Source organism: Lissotriton vulgaris, chromosome 10, assembly GCF_964263255.1.
Source record: "Lissotriton vulgaris chromosome 10, aLisVul1.2, whole genome shotgun sequence".
Classification (NCBI taxonomy): Eukaryota; Metazoa; Chordata; class Amphibia; order Caudata; family Salamandridae; genus Lissotriton; species Lissotriton vulgaris.
In genome coordinates this window covers 69460097-69478673 of record NC_141698.1, presented here as the reverse complement: position 1 = coordinate 69478673, position 18577 = coordinate 69460097, and the positions used below count along the sequence as shown (strand labels likewise).

The following is an 18577-nucleotide window of genomic DNA, read 5'->3' as shown; positions in this document are numbered from 1 at the left end:
ATGGAATGAACTAGACATACACCAACTCAATATCGTCTTGAAAGATCCTCAATTAACATGCGGCCGAAAGACAAAAAGACCTTCCTATAATTGGATCTCAACTATATTGAACAAACAGATGCCAGCAAAAAAACACATCCATGGTTGACCACAAAAAACACACCAAATGGGTCAATGACGGCATCAAAAGAATGAAAACACAACACCACATACTACAATACAGTGAAGAAAATAAATCAAGAGATGAAATAAACAAAAGCATTCTACTCAACTATAAGAGCAGTGGAAACAAAGAATCCCAAGATGTAGTTGACACACTGAGTCATTGTGGGTTTATACTAGACTTCAGAGACCCTGCCCATGGTCAACACCCAAAAAGATATAAACCTTTGCCAGAATTTTAAGACCCAAATACTAGATGGCAAAATAATGCAAGGCATTTGAATCTAGAAGAGATCCACTCTGTAAAACTATTTCGACTGTCAAGCATCAAGTTTCCTATCTTCTGCTATTGCAGCTCATACTTAGTTGTCATCCTCTGAATATTAAAGGCTGCAGTTGTCCATTGGTGATACAGGACCACACCTCCTGTTCTTCATACTTTGTAACTCATAAGCTTTGTTCAAGGCAGATGCCAAATCTAGACTGTAGGATCCTGATCCTCCCTAGTTCTACACTGCTCTTTTTCATAAGTTTATGCTCCTCCGATTTTACTTGTATATGATTTCACCGTATTTCTTTTTGATAATCCTTATTTTGTTGTTGATTTGTTCTGTAATGGAACTTTAAGTCTGGTGTTACACTCTGAAAAAATAGACATATATGTATATTTTACGTTTTTTACTTACAATAATGATACCATCCCAAGGTCGGGGAACATGGCGGCAGCCGGCTGAGCTGCCGTGGTGCTCTGCTTCTGGGTTCCCGTCTGCGTGCTGATTAGTGGAACACGGCTAGCCTCTTACTCCAAATGCCTTGTGTGCAATAATATCGCGTAGATCTCTAAAACCTGAATGCCTTGCAACTATAGAGTGTTTTCGGCATTTTCGGCCGTTTCTCTTTACAGTTTTGACCCCATGTGTTTGGAAGGGGCGTCTCTTTTGGTGTGCTCTTCGCCGGTGCTCCCTGCTGCTGTGGGCGTGTGCTCGGCATCGCGGCAGAGACGGAGCTGGAGCTCACCTGTGTCCTCGATTCTACCGGGGTCTGGCCTGCCGGTTTGGAGTCGCGCCGCCCTGGAGCTGCGAAGAGGCCGTAAGATCCGTTTCTTTCTCCCGGGAGGACGTGGGGCCGCTGGAGGTCCTGCAGTCGAGGCAGGCACAATAGCTGAGGTGTCAGAGGAGACACCGGAGGAGGGAGAATTGCCTGCTGATTCTGGAGAAGACGCCAAAGGTGGTGAGAGATCAGTGCCAGTCGGGGGGGTTACTACTCGAGGTGAGTCCTTTGCCACATTTTCAGCTGGTGATTTAGCTGGTGCCTCACTCAGGCCGGATGCAGGAGGGTCACCCCACTTGAGGGAAGACAAACGAAAGGGGACAAAAAGAGATTCGAAAAAAAGGAAAAAGAATACCAAGGGATTACAGCCTCAAAATATTACAAATACAAATACAAATACTATACCTTCCCTTTCTAGTTGCCTTGGCCCAATTCCTGCCTCTGGCTCAGAAGGGGTTAAGCCTGTAGTCGCTGCTGGGGTTGGCAATGCGGACAATGTAAAAAAGAAACTTTCCTCCTACTTAACAGGGCAGGTTAAGGCTAAGCGCGCATATACGTGTAAAACAATTAAAGGGCCTAAAGAGTCAAGCTCTAGACGTAAATCGACTAGCCCCACTTATACAGAGTCTAGGATAACTCCATCACTTAGGTCGTATTTCAAGGTGATTCCTCAAGTGCTATTTTTATCAGATAAACCTTCCTCCCCGCACTGCCCAGCGAGAACTGTTTTAGAGGGTGTGGGTCCCGATGTGGCAGTGAATATTGGAGTAACGCACAATAACAACGATTCAATTGCTATGGCGGCGGAAACTCCAGATGCTAATATGGAAGCCGAAGCCGGTGTTGAAGTAGACTTGGATAGAGGTAGAGGGGCGGAGCAGGTTGACACCCTTACCCCCACTGAAGATCCTGTGAGTTTGGTCCCTGTGCTGAAAACCTTGGGTCCCTCTGGTACATCCGGTCATCCCCCACCCCTAGCCTTGGTTTTGGCTCCACCATTGGCCCCGCCACTTCTGTTGGCTCCTCCATCTTTGGTTGCAGGTCTCTCGGATGCTCCAACGCAAGGGTGTAGCACACAAGATAGCACACAAGGTAGGGTACTGGCTCCTTCTTTTAGTGCTAGTGCTTTATCAGCCAATTGCGATAATGCATCTATGACCACTTCCCTGCAGACCTCCATACAGGGCATGTTCGCTACTTTGTCTGCTGATATAAAAAAAGGGTTTGAGACCTCTGCAGCCAACCAGGCTGACATTAGGTGTTTTTGTGAGACTCTGGACAAGAAACTAAGTGATCTTACTTTAAGAACAGAGTCAATAGAGGACAGGGTAACAGGTCTGTCCATACATTTAGAGCAAGCTAAAGTGGACATTACAACGCTTAGGAAAGAAGATCAAGCTATGGCAGAGAGGATGGAGATTCTCGAGAACAATGCCCGACGAAACAATCTTCGCATCTTAAATATTCCGGAGGACAAGGAAGGCTCAGATATTAAACAATTTGTCATCTCATTGTTGAAAGATGCATTACGCCTGGATCAGTCTGTTGAAGAATTAGCTCTAGACATCCAACGCATCCATAGAGAGCCTTTCAAGAAGAACCCCCAAAGGACTAAACCGCGAAAAGTATTGGTCAATTTCCATACTTACTCACTTAAGGAGACTATTCTCAACTTGGCCCTAAAGCAGAAATCTGTGAGTGGTAAGGGATTTAATTTTCAGATTCGATCTGACCTGTCAAGGGTCACACTTGACAAGCAGTGGGAGTTTGGGAGGAGGCTTGAGGCCTTTAGAAGCTACGGGGCTGTTGCTCAACTAATTTTCCCAGCGACACTGAGAGTAATGTATAAAAACAGCATGCATAATATAAGGTCAGTTCAGGCTGCGGATGAGCTATTACTAACCATGGGCAAAGATAAAGGAGCATCAGGTTAAGAGAGCTGGTTATTTAATATGGTAGCCAAGTAGGTGAGTCCAGACAGGAAATCTTTTCTGTAATCTGATTTGGTTCCGAAGATGATGCTAACTTAAATTTGGGGAAAAAAAAAAAAAAAAAAAAAAAAAAAAACACACACATAAGCACATATACAAATACACATAAATATATACAAAAAAAAAAAAAGTGTAGAACATAAACTAACATTTTCAGTATAGCGACAAGGCATATAAGGCATAAAGAATAGGTTTGAAAGTCTTGGCTGTACATATTCACGGGTAGGGCGGGGACCCAGGATGGGGCGCTATCTTCTGGTTGCTCCAGATAGATAGAGCAAGGGTTCCCCAGGGAGGGTGGGGGGGGAGCTTGGGGCACAGGGGGGGAGGGGTGGGGGTGTCAAGGAAAAAATTTATAAAACGTCCTCTTTTTCGCACTAATCTCTTGTTGAGTTTGTGGGTGCTGTCTGTAGATTATATAATTGTTTTTTTCTTACCCTGGTGGTATGTAATAGATGAACCCTGTTGTGCCGTTATAGATACTAATCTTTTGCTCTTGATGGTAAAAGTCTTGATGTGGTTTGCTCATTATAATGAGTAAACTAGCCATTCTTTCCTGGAACACTAATGGACTGCGTGTTAATCCCAGAAAAGATAACATAATGCAGTACCTTCGAGACGCTGATGCGCAGATTATAGTACTCCAGGAAACCCATCTTGATGAACCTGAAATGGATCTGTTGGTCAAAAAGAATAGGTGGATCGATCTATATATAACGACGTCGCAGTCTGTACATATTAGAGGTGTGGCAATAATCTTTAAAAAATCTATAAAAGCTAGGTTGATTTCTAAACTGGTTGATCCTTGTGGAAGGTGGGTAATTGTATCAGTGATCATAGCAGGGTCCCCAATCACTATTATAGGATATTATGGTCCAAATCAGGACGACCCGTCAGTCTTGAAGACCCTTTTTTCCCACCTGTATACATTCCCTGAGCCGGTTATTCTTGCAGGAGATTTTAACATAGTTTTAGATCCCCTATTGGATAAGTCCCCTTCTAACCGAGCTAGGCCTCTATCTAAAACCAGGTCTTTTTTGCAGGATAGCATGAAGCAACTAGGGTACAATGATATTTGGAGATCTTTGCATGGACAACAAAGAGGTGTTACTTTTCGTAATTATAGATACCACCACCAGTCAAGAATTGATTTTATTTTGATAAGTCAATCTTTGGTTAATTTGGTGACATCAGTTTCTCACCTACCTTTTCATTTATCAGATCACGCAGCCATCTATTTAGAACTGGAGGGGTTTCCTAAGAGTCGTATGAGAAACTGGTCATTTGATCGTTCATTGCTCTCCTCGTTGGATGTTATCAATGCCCTCAATGTGGAGGTGCAGCATTACCTGGAGGATAATGTTGGAACAGCTTCTCCCGGAAGTGTATGGGATTCACTAAAGGCCTTCTTAAGGGGCCTTATAATAAATAAAGTTACACATAAGAATAAGATCTATAGAGAAGCTGTGACTTCCTTAGAAATGGAAATGGCCAGAGTCCAGACAGAAATAGTCATGCACCCGGATGCCCCTATGACCAAAGTACAGGAGTGGCAAAATAAAGTAGTTACTCTAAAAGGGGAATTGGGCTCAGTTCTGAACGCTCGGGTTCTAGAGAGATGGGAGGCAGGTAAGTTGGCTCATTTTGAGTATGGTGAGGGGGCTGGAAAGTTACTAGCCTGGAAAACAAAGACCGAGCAGGTCAGAAATAATATCTATTCAATTATCTCCAATGGCATAACATACTCTACTGATGAAGAAATCAGGGGGGTTCTCTGGGAATTTTTTAGTGAAATATACCGTGAGGACAAAAAAATTGAAATCGAACAAGTTGAAGGTTGGTTGACGGGAGTCTCTCTTCCTACACTCACATTAGAACAACGTGTTGTTTTAGATGATCCAATCTCCCAGGAAGAAGTGAGACTGGCAATTATTAATAGTAAAAAGGGAAGGGCATCCGGCCCAGACGGCTTGCCATCAGAAATTTATAAGGTTTTGAATTTAACAATCCTCCCTTTCCTTACCGAGTTGTTTAATGATATCCTCCAAGATGGAATGCTCCCTCCTATTTCTTGGAACAGTGCTTCAATAACATTGATACTGAAACCAGGAAAACCGGCAACTTGTAGTGGGTCATATAGACCAATCTCTATCCTGAACTCTGATTACAAAATCTTTGCATCAGTGTTAGCAAATAGGTTGGGGGCAGTTGCTGCAAGTATCCTGCACTCAGATCAAAAGGGGTTTGTAAAGGGACGCCAGCTCTATGAGTTGACCTATGATCTCATAGGAGCAATTGATATGGCTTCTGCAAAATCCCTTCCACTGGCTGTTCTCACTCTAGACGCCACCAAGGCTTTCGATAGGGTCAACTGGATATACCTATCGGAAGTCTTGGGAAAATTTAATATCGGCGAAAAATTTAGGCGTGCAGTGAGACTTTTGTATCAAAATCCATCTGCCTCTTTGTTAGTCAATGGTGAATTAACTAACCCATTTAACATCACGCGGGGGACCCGCCAGGGTTGCCCTCTTTCTCCCCTCCTATTCGACCTATATATTGAGCCTTTCGCTCAGCGGCTACGTGACGACTGTAACATCAAGCCCTTTAGCTTCGAGGGATGGGAGAAGAAGGTATCCCTGTATGCGGATGATGTCCTTGTTTTTACCTCTGAACTCCGCTCGGCTTTTCCAGCTATAATTGCTTTGGCCCAGGATTATGGTAACGTGTCTGGTTATGAAATCAATGCCTCGAAGACGGACATCATGGTCTGGAACGACCCTGAGCCTGTGGCAGGGGTTCAGTTAAGTTCTGTTTTACGCTACCTGGGCCTAAATATATATAATGATATAAACGAAATAGTTCCATCAAATTTTTCGTCTACTGCTAAGGAGTGTCGCAGATTGATGAAATCATGGTCTTCGCTTCCTTTATCTCTATTGGGCAGAGTCAACTTAATTAAAATGTCTATTCTCCCTAAAGTTACTTTTTTGTTTAATACCATCCCTCTTTTTTTTTAACCCTCTATGATAGCCAAACTTCAAAGTGATATAAGTTCTTTTATTTGGAATGATCACATCCCTAGAATAGCTTGGAAGAAACTAAGGCGCCGTAGGGAAAAGGGTGGTTTGGCGGCCCCTGATATCCAGCTATATGCGTGGGCTTTTCAATTCTCACACGCCAGGATGTTGTTAAAATCACCCATTAACTCTGCCTGTGGGTATATGTTTGCAGCATTGCTTAGAGGGGAAAAAATAGCTGAGCATGCATTCTTGTTTAAGTTTGGAGACCCCAAGTTTTTTAAGAAAATAAAATTGAAGGTTTTGCGAGATATATCTAAAACATGGTCGAAACTTAGGCGCTCCATAAAACTTGATTATTTCTCTGGTAGATCTCCACTCTGGAACTCACCCGGGTCCCCGAGTTGGCTTTTGGATGGTCTCGCAGCACCTCTGAGAGAGGCAGGATTGCAGGAGTGGGGGGACCTCTTTGTGGAGGGTAGATTACTCCCATGGGAGGTGTTATTCTCTAGGATAGGGCCAGGGCTCTCCAGGTTTAAATACCTGCAAATACGTAGCTGGGCACACTCACAGGTTTCTGCTAAGGGTAGATTTCAGTTAGGGGGTAATAGCAACATGGTCTCCCTCTTAATTGACAAGCCTATAACAAAGAAAGAGGTGTCATTCTGGTACAACCTACTACTGGAGGAGGTTGATGGTGAGTTTCATTTGCCCAACACATTGTGGGCCGCACACGTCCCAAATCAAAATGTGGAGAACCTGTGGTTTGAGTCCCTTAAGATCTTGTGGAATATAGTGAAACCATCTTGGTTACGCCGAAACCACCTTTTTACCCTACATAGGGCGTATTACTCGCCCGAGAGGCTCTCAAAGTTCCCTAACAATTCAGCAGTGGCATGCCCTAAATGTGGTCTGGTGGCGGCTTCTGATCTACACATGTTTTATGATTGCCCTTTGCTACTTTCTTTTTGGAATGCGGTCTGTCTTACACTCACTACCGCCTTAGGTTCCCAAGTCCGGCCATGCCCCGCTCTTATAATCTTTGGGTTTGCACCAGAATTCCAGGGTTCAGCAAAGAACTTACTCTTTTTTGGAATCTTGTTAGCCAGACGGGAAATCTGCAAGAAGTGGAAAGATCCGTTACCCCCCTCCCTGCAGGACTGGCGAATTTCAGTTCTACAAACATCAAAAATGGACCTACAAAGATCGGGTAATCCAGATAAGAGAAACTTTTGGTCTTTACTACATTGGCCATAGTTGAGTATGTGATCGGGGTTTTTTTTTTTTTTTTTTTTTTTTCCCCGAAGTCCAATGATTACGCTGTTTGGAAATCATTTTCTTTTACGTCTGTATACCCAATAGGGCGATTCGATATAGGATTGGGTACTTGACTGCAGCATACTACCCTGATGGCTATCTTGACGTGGTGCTGTGGGAGCATATAGAAGTACTGATGGGCGTACCACCTCATAACATCCAATGCCTATACCAGTTTATCTGTGACAGTACACTTATCTCTACGCACTACTACTCAGATACCAAGGGCGTGAATGAGGACAAAAAAAAAAGAAAAAAAAAAAAAAAAATACAATAATGATACCATGATTCGTTATGGTCCAAGACTTTGAATTTCTGCTGACTATGTCCTTCCACATGGTTACATACTTTGGTTTGTTGTTGCTGGAATTTGATATGTTAAGTTTTCTGATTTTGTTTACTACTGAGTAGCTGCTGAATTTGCTCTGTCTTATTTGATTTGTGTTATTTCCTATCCTTCATAGGATGACCAGGAAGACATTTCATCATTTGCTGTTAGCCCAGACGATGAGGTATGCTATAGCCCACTGTCTCTAAATGTCGTTTTTCTTAATGGAGCGACTGAAGTGATATATTTGTCATGTTATTTATAATTTCTTAAGTGTTTGTACCCATATCTTCTTAGTGCTGTCAGAGTAACACAATACCTAAAACTATATACTCGATAAAAATTTGCAAAAAGAGCAAGACCATACCAGAATGAACGTATTGAAGAAACAACCATGTTTTAAGGAACTTTCGAAATCTGTGCAGGCAGGCTTTGGTGCACAGACCAACAGAGAAAATTCAAATATTGACCACTACTACATAGAAGGCACTACCACCGTCAGTAAGGGTTCTAGATTTGGTATTGTTGATCCAAACAAAGATTTTGTTTCAGCCTTTGACATCTATGTAAGGCCGTTGTAAGGCTGGAAGCCTTCTGGTAGATAGCAATATGGGCGATAGCGTTAGCCTACACAAAGTTAGCTTTGAATATATGCAGAGAGGTCCGAATTGGGTTTGCTTGGTCACGCCCAGAAGGTCCGATGAGCAATGTCACTGTTAATTTCTGTATTATTTGCAGACTGTTGAAGAGCACTCGGGGGGGGGGGGGTGTCTATAGATAAAAGGAATTGCTGTAGTCCAGCTGCAATTGCACTAAGACATTGACCGTTGGTACATGAAAGAGTGTTTTATTGAGGGTCAGCAATGAGGGCCAAAACTCTTGTTTTTTCTTTGCAACAATGCAGCATAGATGCCCAATTTACAGACCACTTGGAATTTGTGGGAAGTGGACCCATAGCCTGAGGCTAGAAAGTGGAATTCCAGAATTGAAGTATCTGCTATGGGCAGAACAATCTCAGTCTTTGTGGTTCTGAACTTTAGGAAATTGACCTTAAGGTAATTGGTGGAGAGACATCTGTGGATGAAGGAGACACTACCATCCGTCCCATGTTGTGCCTGAGAAAGTTACAACGGACTTCTGCATGATGACGAAGCTTTGCGAGTCGCTGCATGTAGATAACTAAGACCTTGAACAATGTAGGTCCCAATGGACAACACCGCTAATCTCGCTGGGCTAGATGCCGAATGGAGGGAAATGCCAATGATTGTTTCTTTTTTTCACTAGAAATTAGTTTAACTTGCTCAGAACGTTGCATGAGTAGTCTGCTCTGCCGGCCTAGCACTGGGATGTTGTAGGAATTTATGGATAGTGTTATAAGGTTTGCATTCCAGTACCACCATCATCAATCAAACTTCTGTGCTTCTACTAGTGTGCAAGCTTGTCTGAAAAATATCCAGGAGAACATGATCTTCTGCAAATTTCAGGACCGGCGGGAAAATGCATTTCCCAAGCAGTTTTCCATGTTCAAGAATAAGACATGGGACAAAATTACTTTTCTCATCCTCTCTTAAGGTTGCATTCTTCACTACTGGCTTGAATATTCCCATTTTTCAAGGTACAGTTCCCAAACTCTAGGAACTGTTGAAGGGAGCAGTTTGTGCACCCAAAATATAGAAGTAGCTGCTTCTTCATCCTAACCAGAAGTGGTTCCATGGAGCAGCTCCAAAAGGCTGCCTGGAGCTAGACCTGAGGTACAGAATTGAACTCTTCCAGAAGTGGGGTAGGGCACCCTGAATACATCTGTGAGACTGGAAGTCCCCGGTTGAATCTCCAGTTTCTTTCAATTTCTTTCAATGTGCATGAAGCTGGATTCGCCAAGTTTGGCAGATTTAAAACTACAATTTGCGAGGGAAGCCTAATGTTTTGAGAAACGTAAAGTAAAAAAAGTCCCATTCATGTTTGAAAGTAGCAGCAGGCTAGTGGTTGCTTAAAAACCATAAGGTTGAATCATCTAACAGGCCTAAGTCCTGTAAGCTTGACATGACCGTTAGACCGGATAGTTTCTCACCTCTAAGCCTTCTCCTGCCCCTTTTCTGTTCCTTGGTGAGTGATGTAGTTTGATCTGAAAAGGAAAAAGCTGCATCTGAACATCAATAGTCCTTTTGCCATTTTTTTTAATTTTCAGTTTTAATTATCTATTTTCCATCAAATTGTTGGCTAATATAGTCAAATTGTATAATTTAAAAGATGATTCACTGTTCATTGCCACTGTTTTTTTCCATATGTAACCGATCTTGAACATTTGATCAGTCTAGAGGGAGTAAATCATTAAAAAAAATCATGTCAACCCATCTCAATGGATCTTCTACTCCGGAATAAGCGAACAGTCAAATGTGTAATAAAGTTAACATCCAAGTTTGAGGCCTTGCCAACACTAATGTAAACACATTGAAATAATCAAATTTAAATAATTACTCAAAAGGCCAGCCTGCATGCATTCTTAAGACTCCTGCTTATCTCAACAGTGCAACACTCCTCCTATGAATTAAACTAAAATAACTGGTGTATTACTTTCAGGATATTTTGTGAGCAGTCCCAAAATCTCCTGTCCTGATCTTCCTCCCTAAGCAAGTGTTGTAAACAAAAAAGCCAAACAAAACATAGAATCATGTTAAAAGTGAGCTAAAAATGGAAGGTAGACAATGGCTTCCTAGATAAAGAGATAGGCTGTATCCTGCCTGAAAATCTGTTGTTGATTTGAGAAACTTTCCGGTATCCGAGCAGATAGACCGTCTTTATCAAATGCCCTTACATTTCTTTTAGTAACCCTTCTCTTTCTCCAAGTTAGAAGTGGATGTAGACCTCGGCTAGTGTGACACAATGATGGATACCTAGCAGTTGACTATCTCACATTTTGCTGCATCTCAATATCTTACTAGTTCATGATCTTTGAATGTGGCTGAACGATGCACTTTAATGACCGTGATCCATATTAACTTACTCGTCCAACTCTCATAGAAAATTTACAGCTTTTATTAACACACAGGAGTAGAATCTGTCTGACTAACTTCTATAAGCCATTTGAACTGACTGTGAGAAATGGCCCATGAACAGTCTGAGGAGAGGCTGTTTGGTGTGAGGTATGCCTGAGGAAATCTTATCCCCTGTAAAGGGCAGTATGAGTGAGCATGATTCGTCCATCGGTACTGGATCAGCCCCTTTGCCTATGAGTTGGACCAGAAGAGTTAGTGCGCTCACTGACTGAGCCATCTAACCCTAGCTGTTAAAGTAGCTAAAGAGAGGTGAATCAGAAAGGAAAAAGTCCAGTATAGAGACCAAGGGCCCAATTTAGATCTTGGCGGACGGGTTACTTGTCACAACTGTGACAGATATCCCGTCCATCGAAATATCCTATAGGATATAATAGGATTTATATTAGTCACCGTTGTGACTGAGTAACCCATCCGCATATATATATACACAATTAGCCCTCAGTCTGGAGTGTAACAGTGTAACGCAGACTGAGCGTGGGATCGGCAGCATTGATCTAGACTGCCTTATCACAGTTCTGTTAGCAATTCTAAACACCTACAACTTATTAACTTGTTATCTGTTGATGTTTTTTATAATCTAAATCCAAGATCTTTCAACCCACACTCGCCCGCACCATCAGTCATGGAATCATTGTGAATAGGGAAAATATGTTTGTGCAAAGGTCCTGTTATTTTTGCCTGGCTTCTGATTCTGTAAACAATAAATTAAAGCAAATAATACAGCTGCTCAGGAAAAATTGATCAGTCTGTCCACACGCTCTCAATCAGCCAAACAGATACTTGAATTGTCGTGGCATAGCCTACACCATCTTCTGTTGCCTTTATTGTGTCCTTTGCCAATTTTACCAAGGAATGGCTAAGATTGGCACATATTTTGGAGGCTGTTCGTGTAAATTGATCAAATTTAAGCCTTATGTACTCTGAGCACACTTTTATGGATATGTTTACACCTGCTTAATTTCCAGATATTTTGCTAAATTTAAAACTATTCCAGATATAAAGGATCTTAAATGGTATCCAAGTTAAATGTGGCTTTTACGAAAAGCATCCTAAATAAGATGCTTTCATGAAACATTTTTTCTCCTGGTCTGCCTCATTAACTTTCTTCTCAGTAATAAATCTTGTGGTTCATTAAAAATCGGCAGCTAATCCTTTCAACTTACACTCTAAAAAACAAAAAAAGAAACTGAAACACGAACAGTACGAAGCTCCCTGAAACAATTTACTTTCACAAAAAACCTCACATATAAGCATGGTCTCTACACTACTGGAAAAAAAACGAACTTTAAAATAGTATTAAAAAGCAATCTGGCATGAAGCAACTGAACCAGTTACACAGACCCTTCAAAAAATATTTTCCCACCCCATCCGTCTTCTTCAGAATGGAACTTAGGATCTGTTATTAATCCTTGCAGAGGTCACTGAAAAACTCGGAAAAAACACTATTAACCCCTTCGATGCTGATGACGAGCTGAGCTCGTCATCAGCCACCGGGGGCGTGTGCGGATGACGAGCTGAGCTCGTCATCTAACGCGGCTTTTTGAAAAAAGTCGCGTAGTGCGAAAATTACCGCTGCAGCGATGCGGTTAAGAAGTGTTGTCTGCAGGCGTTTCGCTGCAAGTTGTTAGTATTTGTAAAAAAAGATTTAGGAGCCTTGCATTCTGACCCTGCTGTAAACAGGATTAAATGCACCATAGTGTATAACTGAGTCTCTCTTGTTTCAGATTCTGATAACTGCCAGTCGTGCTCTGCTGTTGAAACAGTGGGAGTGGCGAGAAGGCACATGCACGCGGACCTGGAAGGCGATACACACAGCACCAGTGGCCAGTATCACTTTTGATCCTACCTCCACATTATTAGCCACAGGTATTGTTTGCTCTATTCTTCTTGTACTTTAGTTTCGGGGTAAGGTATGCGGATTGATGTGCGAGAGAACATCTGCCAGATATGCTCTAAAATATTGATTTTGGAAATAAAAGTTAAATGAAGCGATAGTCGCAAAATTAAAATAAGTAAGGTTTATTTGTGCCAATATCCAGGCCCACTGGTGAGAAGGAAAGAACACGTCCAGCTGTCACCAGATCCAACCGCTCCACTGTCGCGCATTCAGATTTGAAAATCAACATGACCTAATCCCCATTCCATTACTGACATAAGCATGACATGGTTACATTTTAAGAAGAACAATAAGCTATGACATAGTTACCTAACAACCGCAACTATACCACAAAAAGTCATGCTGACTTCCTCAGGCTATTTGTGTCTTGCTGGTAGTCTTGTGCGTACATGTTCTAGAGTACTGACCTAAAGATTGTGCTGCTAGAGCCCTCTGCAGAGAGGGTGGCCATAATCCTTCGCGAAGGAAGGTCCATCAGCGAGAGGTCCTTTGGTACAAATTGCTAGTTGCTTACTTATCTTGTGATGGGCATCTGCTTTCGGCACAAAGTAAGAGCCTGGTAGGGGTGTCTCGAAGGGAATAACTCCAGTGTTTACCACGTTGTCTATGAATCCATAGCAAGGATAGATTAATCCGCTATACTAAATTTATTCAGTATATAGTTAATGGTCGGCACTGAGAGGGCTTCCCTTGGGATTTTGCCACTTCTTAAGAATTCTGTAGACCTTCTTCTTGAAGTTTAGTCCCTCTTTCAAATAAGGGACTGTCCTTCTCCGGTTAACATAGCAACCACTATATTGTCTCCATAGATATGGGATGATATGCATGTATGAATAAAGATGTAGGTGTCATCTCATCTCTAATGACTATAGACAAAGAGTTTAGTGAAAGATATTGTAAAATGCCATAGGAGCCCATGTCTTACTGACGTCCTGCACCTGAAGGAAACACCAGTTTGGTATAGGGGAAACTCCAAATATTTTCATATCAAGGCTAAGAAGGAAGGTATTTTGTCTAAATAGGGAAAGCAGGGTTACCTTTCTATCAGACATATAATCTCCTTCACAGAGTAAGGATGGTGACCAGAAAGAGCTCTACTTGTTGAAAATGGAATAATGATAAGCAATTTGGGCATTGCCAGATCTGAAAAGGTAACATGACTTAGGAAGGCTGAAATGTCAACCCTAACAAGTGTGACTTCTGATGGAGTAGGGAAATGTTGGAGTTTCTAACTTTGGGAATCCTACTTTTTGGGGGCACATAGCAACACCTTGTTTTTCTGAAAGCCATTACGGAAGGTCAAGTTGTGTTTTTATCATGTTTGCCTCTGGAGATCAAGCTAAAACTAATTGAAACCCAATACTAAAATCAAACGTAACATTTGTTTCTACATTCCTTCCTAGGAACCGGGTACTCTGAACTATGGCAATACGTTTCTGTAAATGGGGAATCATGTATTGGTCATATATTAATGCACTATGTGTAACTCGTTTTCTGACATTTACATTCAACCCCTACCAAAGTCCATAGTTAATAAAAAATATTATACCACCCCATGCGCTCAACCCTCTTATTGCATGTGCACTGCCTCTTGTGTTTCACAAGGTAGCTGGATGTATAAAGCCAGTTCTTCTCTAGAGGAGTTTCAGTTCAAACTTAGTATGCAAATTCTAGAAGTACAGGAGAGCACTTATATTTATGCTTTCTTTAGTAGAGACTTTATAACTGGTCTGCTGTGGTTAATAGCGATTATTGCTTTTACTTCAAAGTAGTTTGAAATGGATTTTTCTTCTTCATTTTTTAAAACATATTTTACCACAAAGCATAGTTTAAATTTAGTATTCCTGTTCTTTTTTTTTTTTTTTTAAATGAGCGAAGTTTTTAAAGATATATTTTTCCTTGGGTATGGGCTGATCTGAAAAGATATTTAGCATCTGTATTCGCACACTGTGGATGTGTAGTGTTGTACGTGGTACGCTCTCAGCTTTTCCCATCTTTTATGAATGCTACTGCAAGATTTTTCTTTAGGCCTCAATACAGCCGATAAATGACTACTACCATGGTAAAAATATAAATCGTAAGATCACTTTTCTACTGAATGTCGTCTAAGTAAAGGTTGTGAGGCTTTATCAGTTACAAATTGCTACACATTTGCCTCCTTCTAGAGCAAGCACCGGCAATGCCAATTGTCTGGCTTGCATTTTGATTCCTGAATAAAATATTTAAAAAGCTGGCTGCAGTGAAGAAAACACTACTTTATCTATACAATTAATCTCAGATAAATAATTTAATATTTTGCATTATTCAGTGTACTTTAGAGATCTAAAATAGTCTATCATGTATCAAAATGCAAGCACTTAAAGGAGGTAGAATAATACAAAAACAGCCATCAGCATAAGATGCAGTACGTGTGCAGAGCTGCCCTATTAAGCCAGACCTAAGAAAGGCATGGACTGATAAATGGGCTAATTGATTGAGTGTATTTCATTACTAGGATCAATCTAAAATAGCATACAATGGAAGTGCATGCAGCTCAATTGTCAGTTTGACAAAAGTATTCATGTAAGGTGCCTTAGGAGGTCTCTTAACCACTGGTCATAAAACTTGCCGCAGACGTACTGTGCAACATGGCAGATAAGGCGTACATTTCTTACTTGGGAAGCTTTAACAAGGTATTGAGTTTGCATTTGTACTTCACTTGGTGATATGCTGCATAAGGACCCAAGTCCGATTCCAAAACCATATTTTTTCAGAGCAGTAGATGGCATAACGAGTACTATATGAGGTTTGTTTATTGCTAGACCTATTATTGCGGGTAACTGGAAGGGTAAAGGGGTACCCTCTGTATGGATTTGGTGGAGGAAAACAGGGGAAGTGCAAGCTTCCATAATTTGTGCTATTCTGAATAAGATCCGTAATATCTGGGGGTACTTCTACAAATTTCCGAATGAACCGCTATATATACTACTAGCTGCCCGCCCCGACGTTGTCCAGGGATGAAATAGAATCTCTGCAATGGTTGTAATAGGCAAGGCAAATGTATTTCAAAACTTTCCTCTGCGTCCGCTCAGAAGCCCTCGTTCGGTACCGCTGAAGGTGAGCGTGTGCTCTTCTGTTTGTTATCCTTGACGCAATATGTGAACGTGTGTGTCCGCTCCAGGCGACGCAGCAGCCGCGAACGAGTTTGTCCGCTGTAGCGCCACTCAGACGCACCACATGACATCAATGGCCAACAATGCCAAATGCAACTCTCGCGTCTAATGGCAAATGCAACTTCCGCTTCTCGCAAGCGGTGGAATCCATGTTTGTGCAACTCTCGTGTCTAATGGCAAATGCAACTTCCCCTTCTCGCAAGCGGTGGAATCAATGTTTGTTTTGACGAATGCCTCTCCCATCGCTGTATGCACACGCCCCCCATCGCTCTATGCACACGCCTCCAGCACAACGCTTCTCGCAAGCGGTATAATTCAGCAGGGTTGGGTTTTGACGTATGCCGCGCCCATCGCAAACGGTATAATTCAGCAGGGTTGGCTTTTGGCAGGGTTGGGTTTGGACGAATGGCACGCCCATCGCTCTATGTACACGCCCCCAGCACAACGCAACACCCACAACAGACTACTTTTTCCCAAACGTTCTCTGTCCCTTCTAATGTATATGTTGGGCTGGTGTATAGCCTATGTCCATCTGCTGGTACTCACCTTTCCAACGCTGTATTGGGTGTTCCGGTTGGCGCTTCTGTTCCGGAGCTTACCCGCCTCAAAGGTTTCGGCTCTCTCTTTATAATATTAGTATGGATGATTAAATCTATGACTGTTGTAACTCCTTAATCAATAATTAATGTTATTTATACGTGCAACATATTGCTACGTATGACTTATTTATTTAGCTACACTTGCAATTTCTGAAAAATTACTGTCCCTGGGCATCTCATGAGGAAGTTGATTTCCATTGGTATTGCATTTTTCTCTACGCACAAACATTCTGAGACTCAAAGCATTGTTAAAGTACAATTATGCTCATATTTACATCCAAAATCGACGAAAGCAGGTTTTGCGCATCTTGCTTAGAAAGGCTTCTCACTCGTGATCTGAAAACTTACCATCTTCAATGTCTAAAGACAAATGTATGACCATCCTTCCTTCTCTCACTCCTTTTGTTACATTTGGTAAAGTTTATGTGATTTTACGTAGGGCATGGTACAGAAGGCAAACTATTGGCAAATAGAGGAAGATTTAAAAAAAACGAGTGACTTGCTTGTTGTTCCTTGTCTGGAAAAATACATGAAGTAGGCAAATGAAGTAACACTGTTTGCAGCGTGAATCTTTTTTGAATTCGCATTGTAGGAAGGTAGCCTTTTTTACTTGGTCTCTCCCACTTTTTGTCTGGAAACTGATGTGATTTCGACTGGAAGTGCACTGGGTTCCTGCTAACCAGGTCCCCAGTGTCAGAGCTCCTTCCCAAAACTGTAGAATTGTTTACTCAATTGTCAAAACCTTTAACACCCTCTGTAAGTCCCTAGTAAATGGTACCCTGGTACCTAGGGCCTGAGGTACTAAAGAGGGTCCTAAAGGGCAGTAGCATGAATTGTGCCACCCTAAGGGACCCCTCACCAAGCACATGCATGGATGCCATTGTAGGCTGCATGTCTTGGTGCAGACAAAAGCGAAAACACGAAATGTTACACATCCCTGTGTGCCATGTCCCCTAACACTGCATGGGATATTTGTAAGTCTCCCCTACAACAGAACTGTCAGCCCTAAGATGAGGAGCTGAATATTACATGTGAGGGCATACCTGCACGAGCAGATATGCCCGTGTGCTGGTCAGTCTTATTAATGCTTGTGTAAGTGGACAGGGAAGCCATTTTAAAACATGTGCTGAACACTGGTGAACACGAGTTCCCCAGCTACAATGTGGCTTCACTGAAAATAGGGATGTTTGGTATCAAACCTGTCTTATTGATAAACCCACACTGATTCCAGTAATGAATTTACCAATACATGCACCCAGAGGGCACCTTTGAGTTGCCCCATAAAAATCTACCAGCTCCTAGGGTGATATTTCCTGCTCTCAGGAGGCCCAGAACAAAAGCCTGTTCGGGAAGAGGGTGTAACACCCCTCCCACAGGATGACCTGTTGATTACTCTTCTTGGGCCAGTAAGCGTCAAAGAGCTGCCGCCTCTGGAATGCAAATCTGGCTCCCCTCACAGCAAAGTAAGCCGCCCCCTTTGTCCAGGACCCCTTTGGCATCTAAACTGGTGGGAAAATTAGCAAGTCGGGTAGGCTTGTTCCCTCCAGGCTAGTACCACCCCTAAGGTGGGCTACACTGAGGTGGACACTATTTTTCAACACTACTTAGGAATTCTGCGACCGGCTTATGCACACTTCCCACAGGAAGAGGTCATTTAGAGAGCGTAGTGATTCCAAGGGTCAGTAGCCCTTGATACCCCTAAATTCAGTATTTAGGAGAGTCCCTGGCACCAGAGAAGCAGATCCTGACAACCTAAGAAAAGAGAGGACACCAAAGAGCCGCAAAGCAGACGAGAGAAGCAGCAGCTGACCTTGTACCAGCCCTGCCAGCCTATCTGCATCCCTTGTCGAAAACTGCACCAAAGAGGACTCGTACTGCAGCAGTTGGCTCCAGAAACTTGGGAGTACTACCTGCCTTTGATAAAGAACCAAGACCTTGCATGGGACAGCGCAACTGTTCCCTGCCTCTTGCGGCAACTCCAAAAGAAAGCACTCTGAGGCCTCTGGAA

General features: G+C 42.3%; 1 protein-coding gene across 2 annotated transcripts in view; it reads left to right on the top strand.

The window, feature by feature from the left end:
* The window catches only part of TBL3 (transducin beta like 3), a 175756-nt gene that overhangs the window by 27286 nt on the left and 129893 nt on the right, over window positions 1-18577 (top strand). For both annotated transcript variants that reach the window (XM_086940511.1, XM_086940510.1), the window contains exons 4-5: window positions 8005-8052; window positions 12646-12787. In XM_086940511.1, the coding sequence (XP_086796637.1) occupies window positions 8005-8052; window positions 12646-12787 (190 nt within the window). The remainder of the gene's footprint in view (window positions 1-8004; window positions 8053-12645; window positions 12788-18577) is intronic.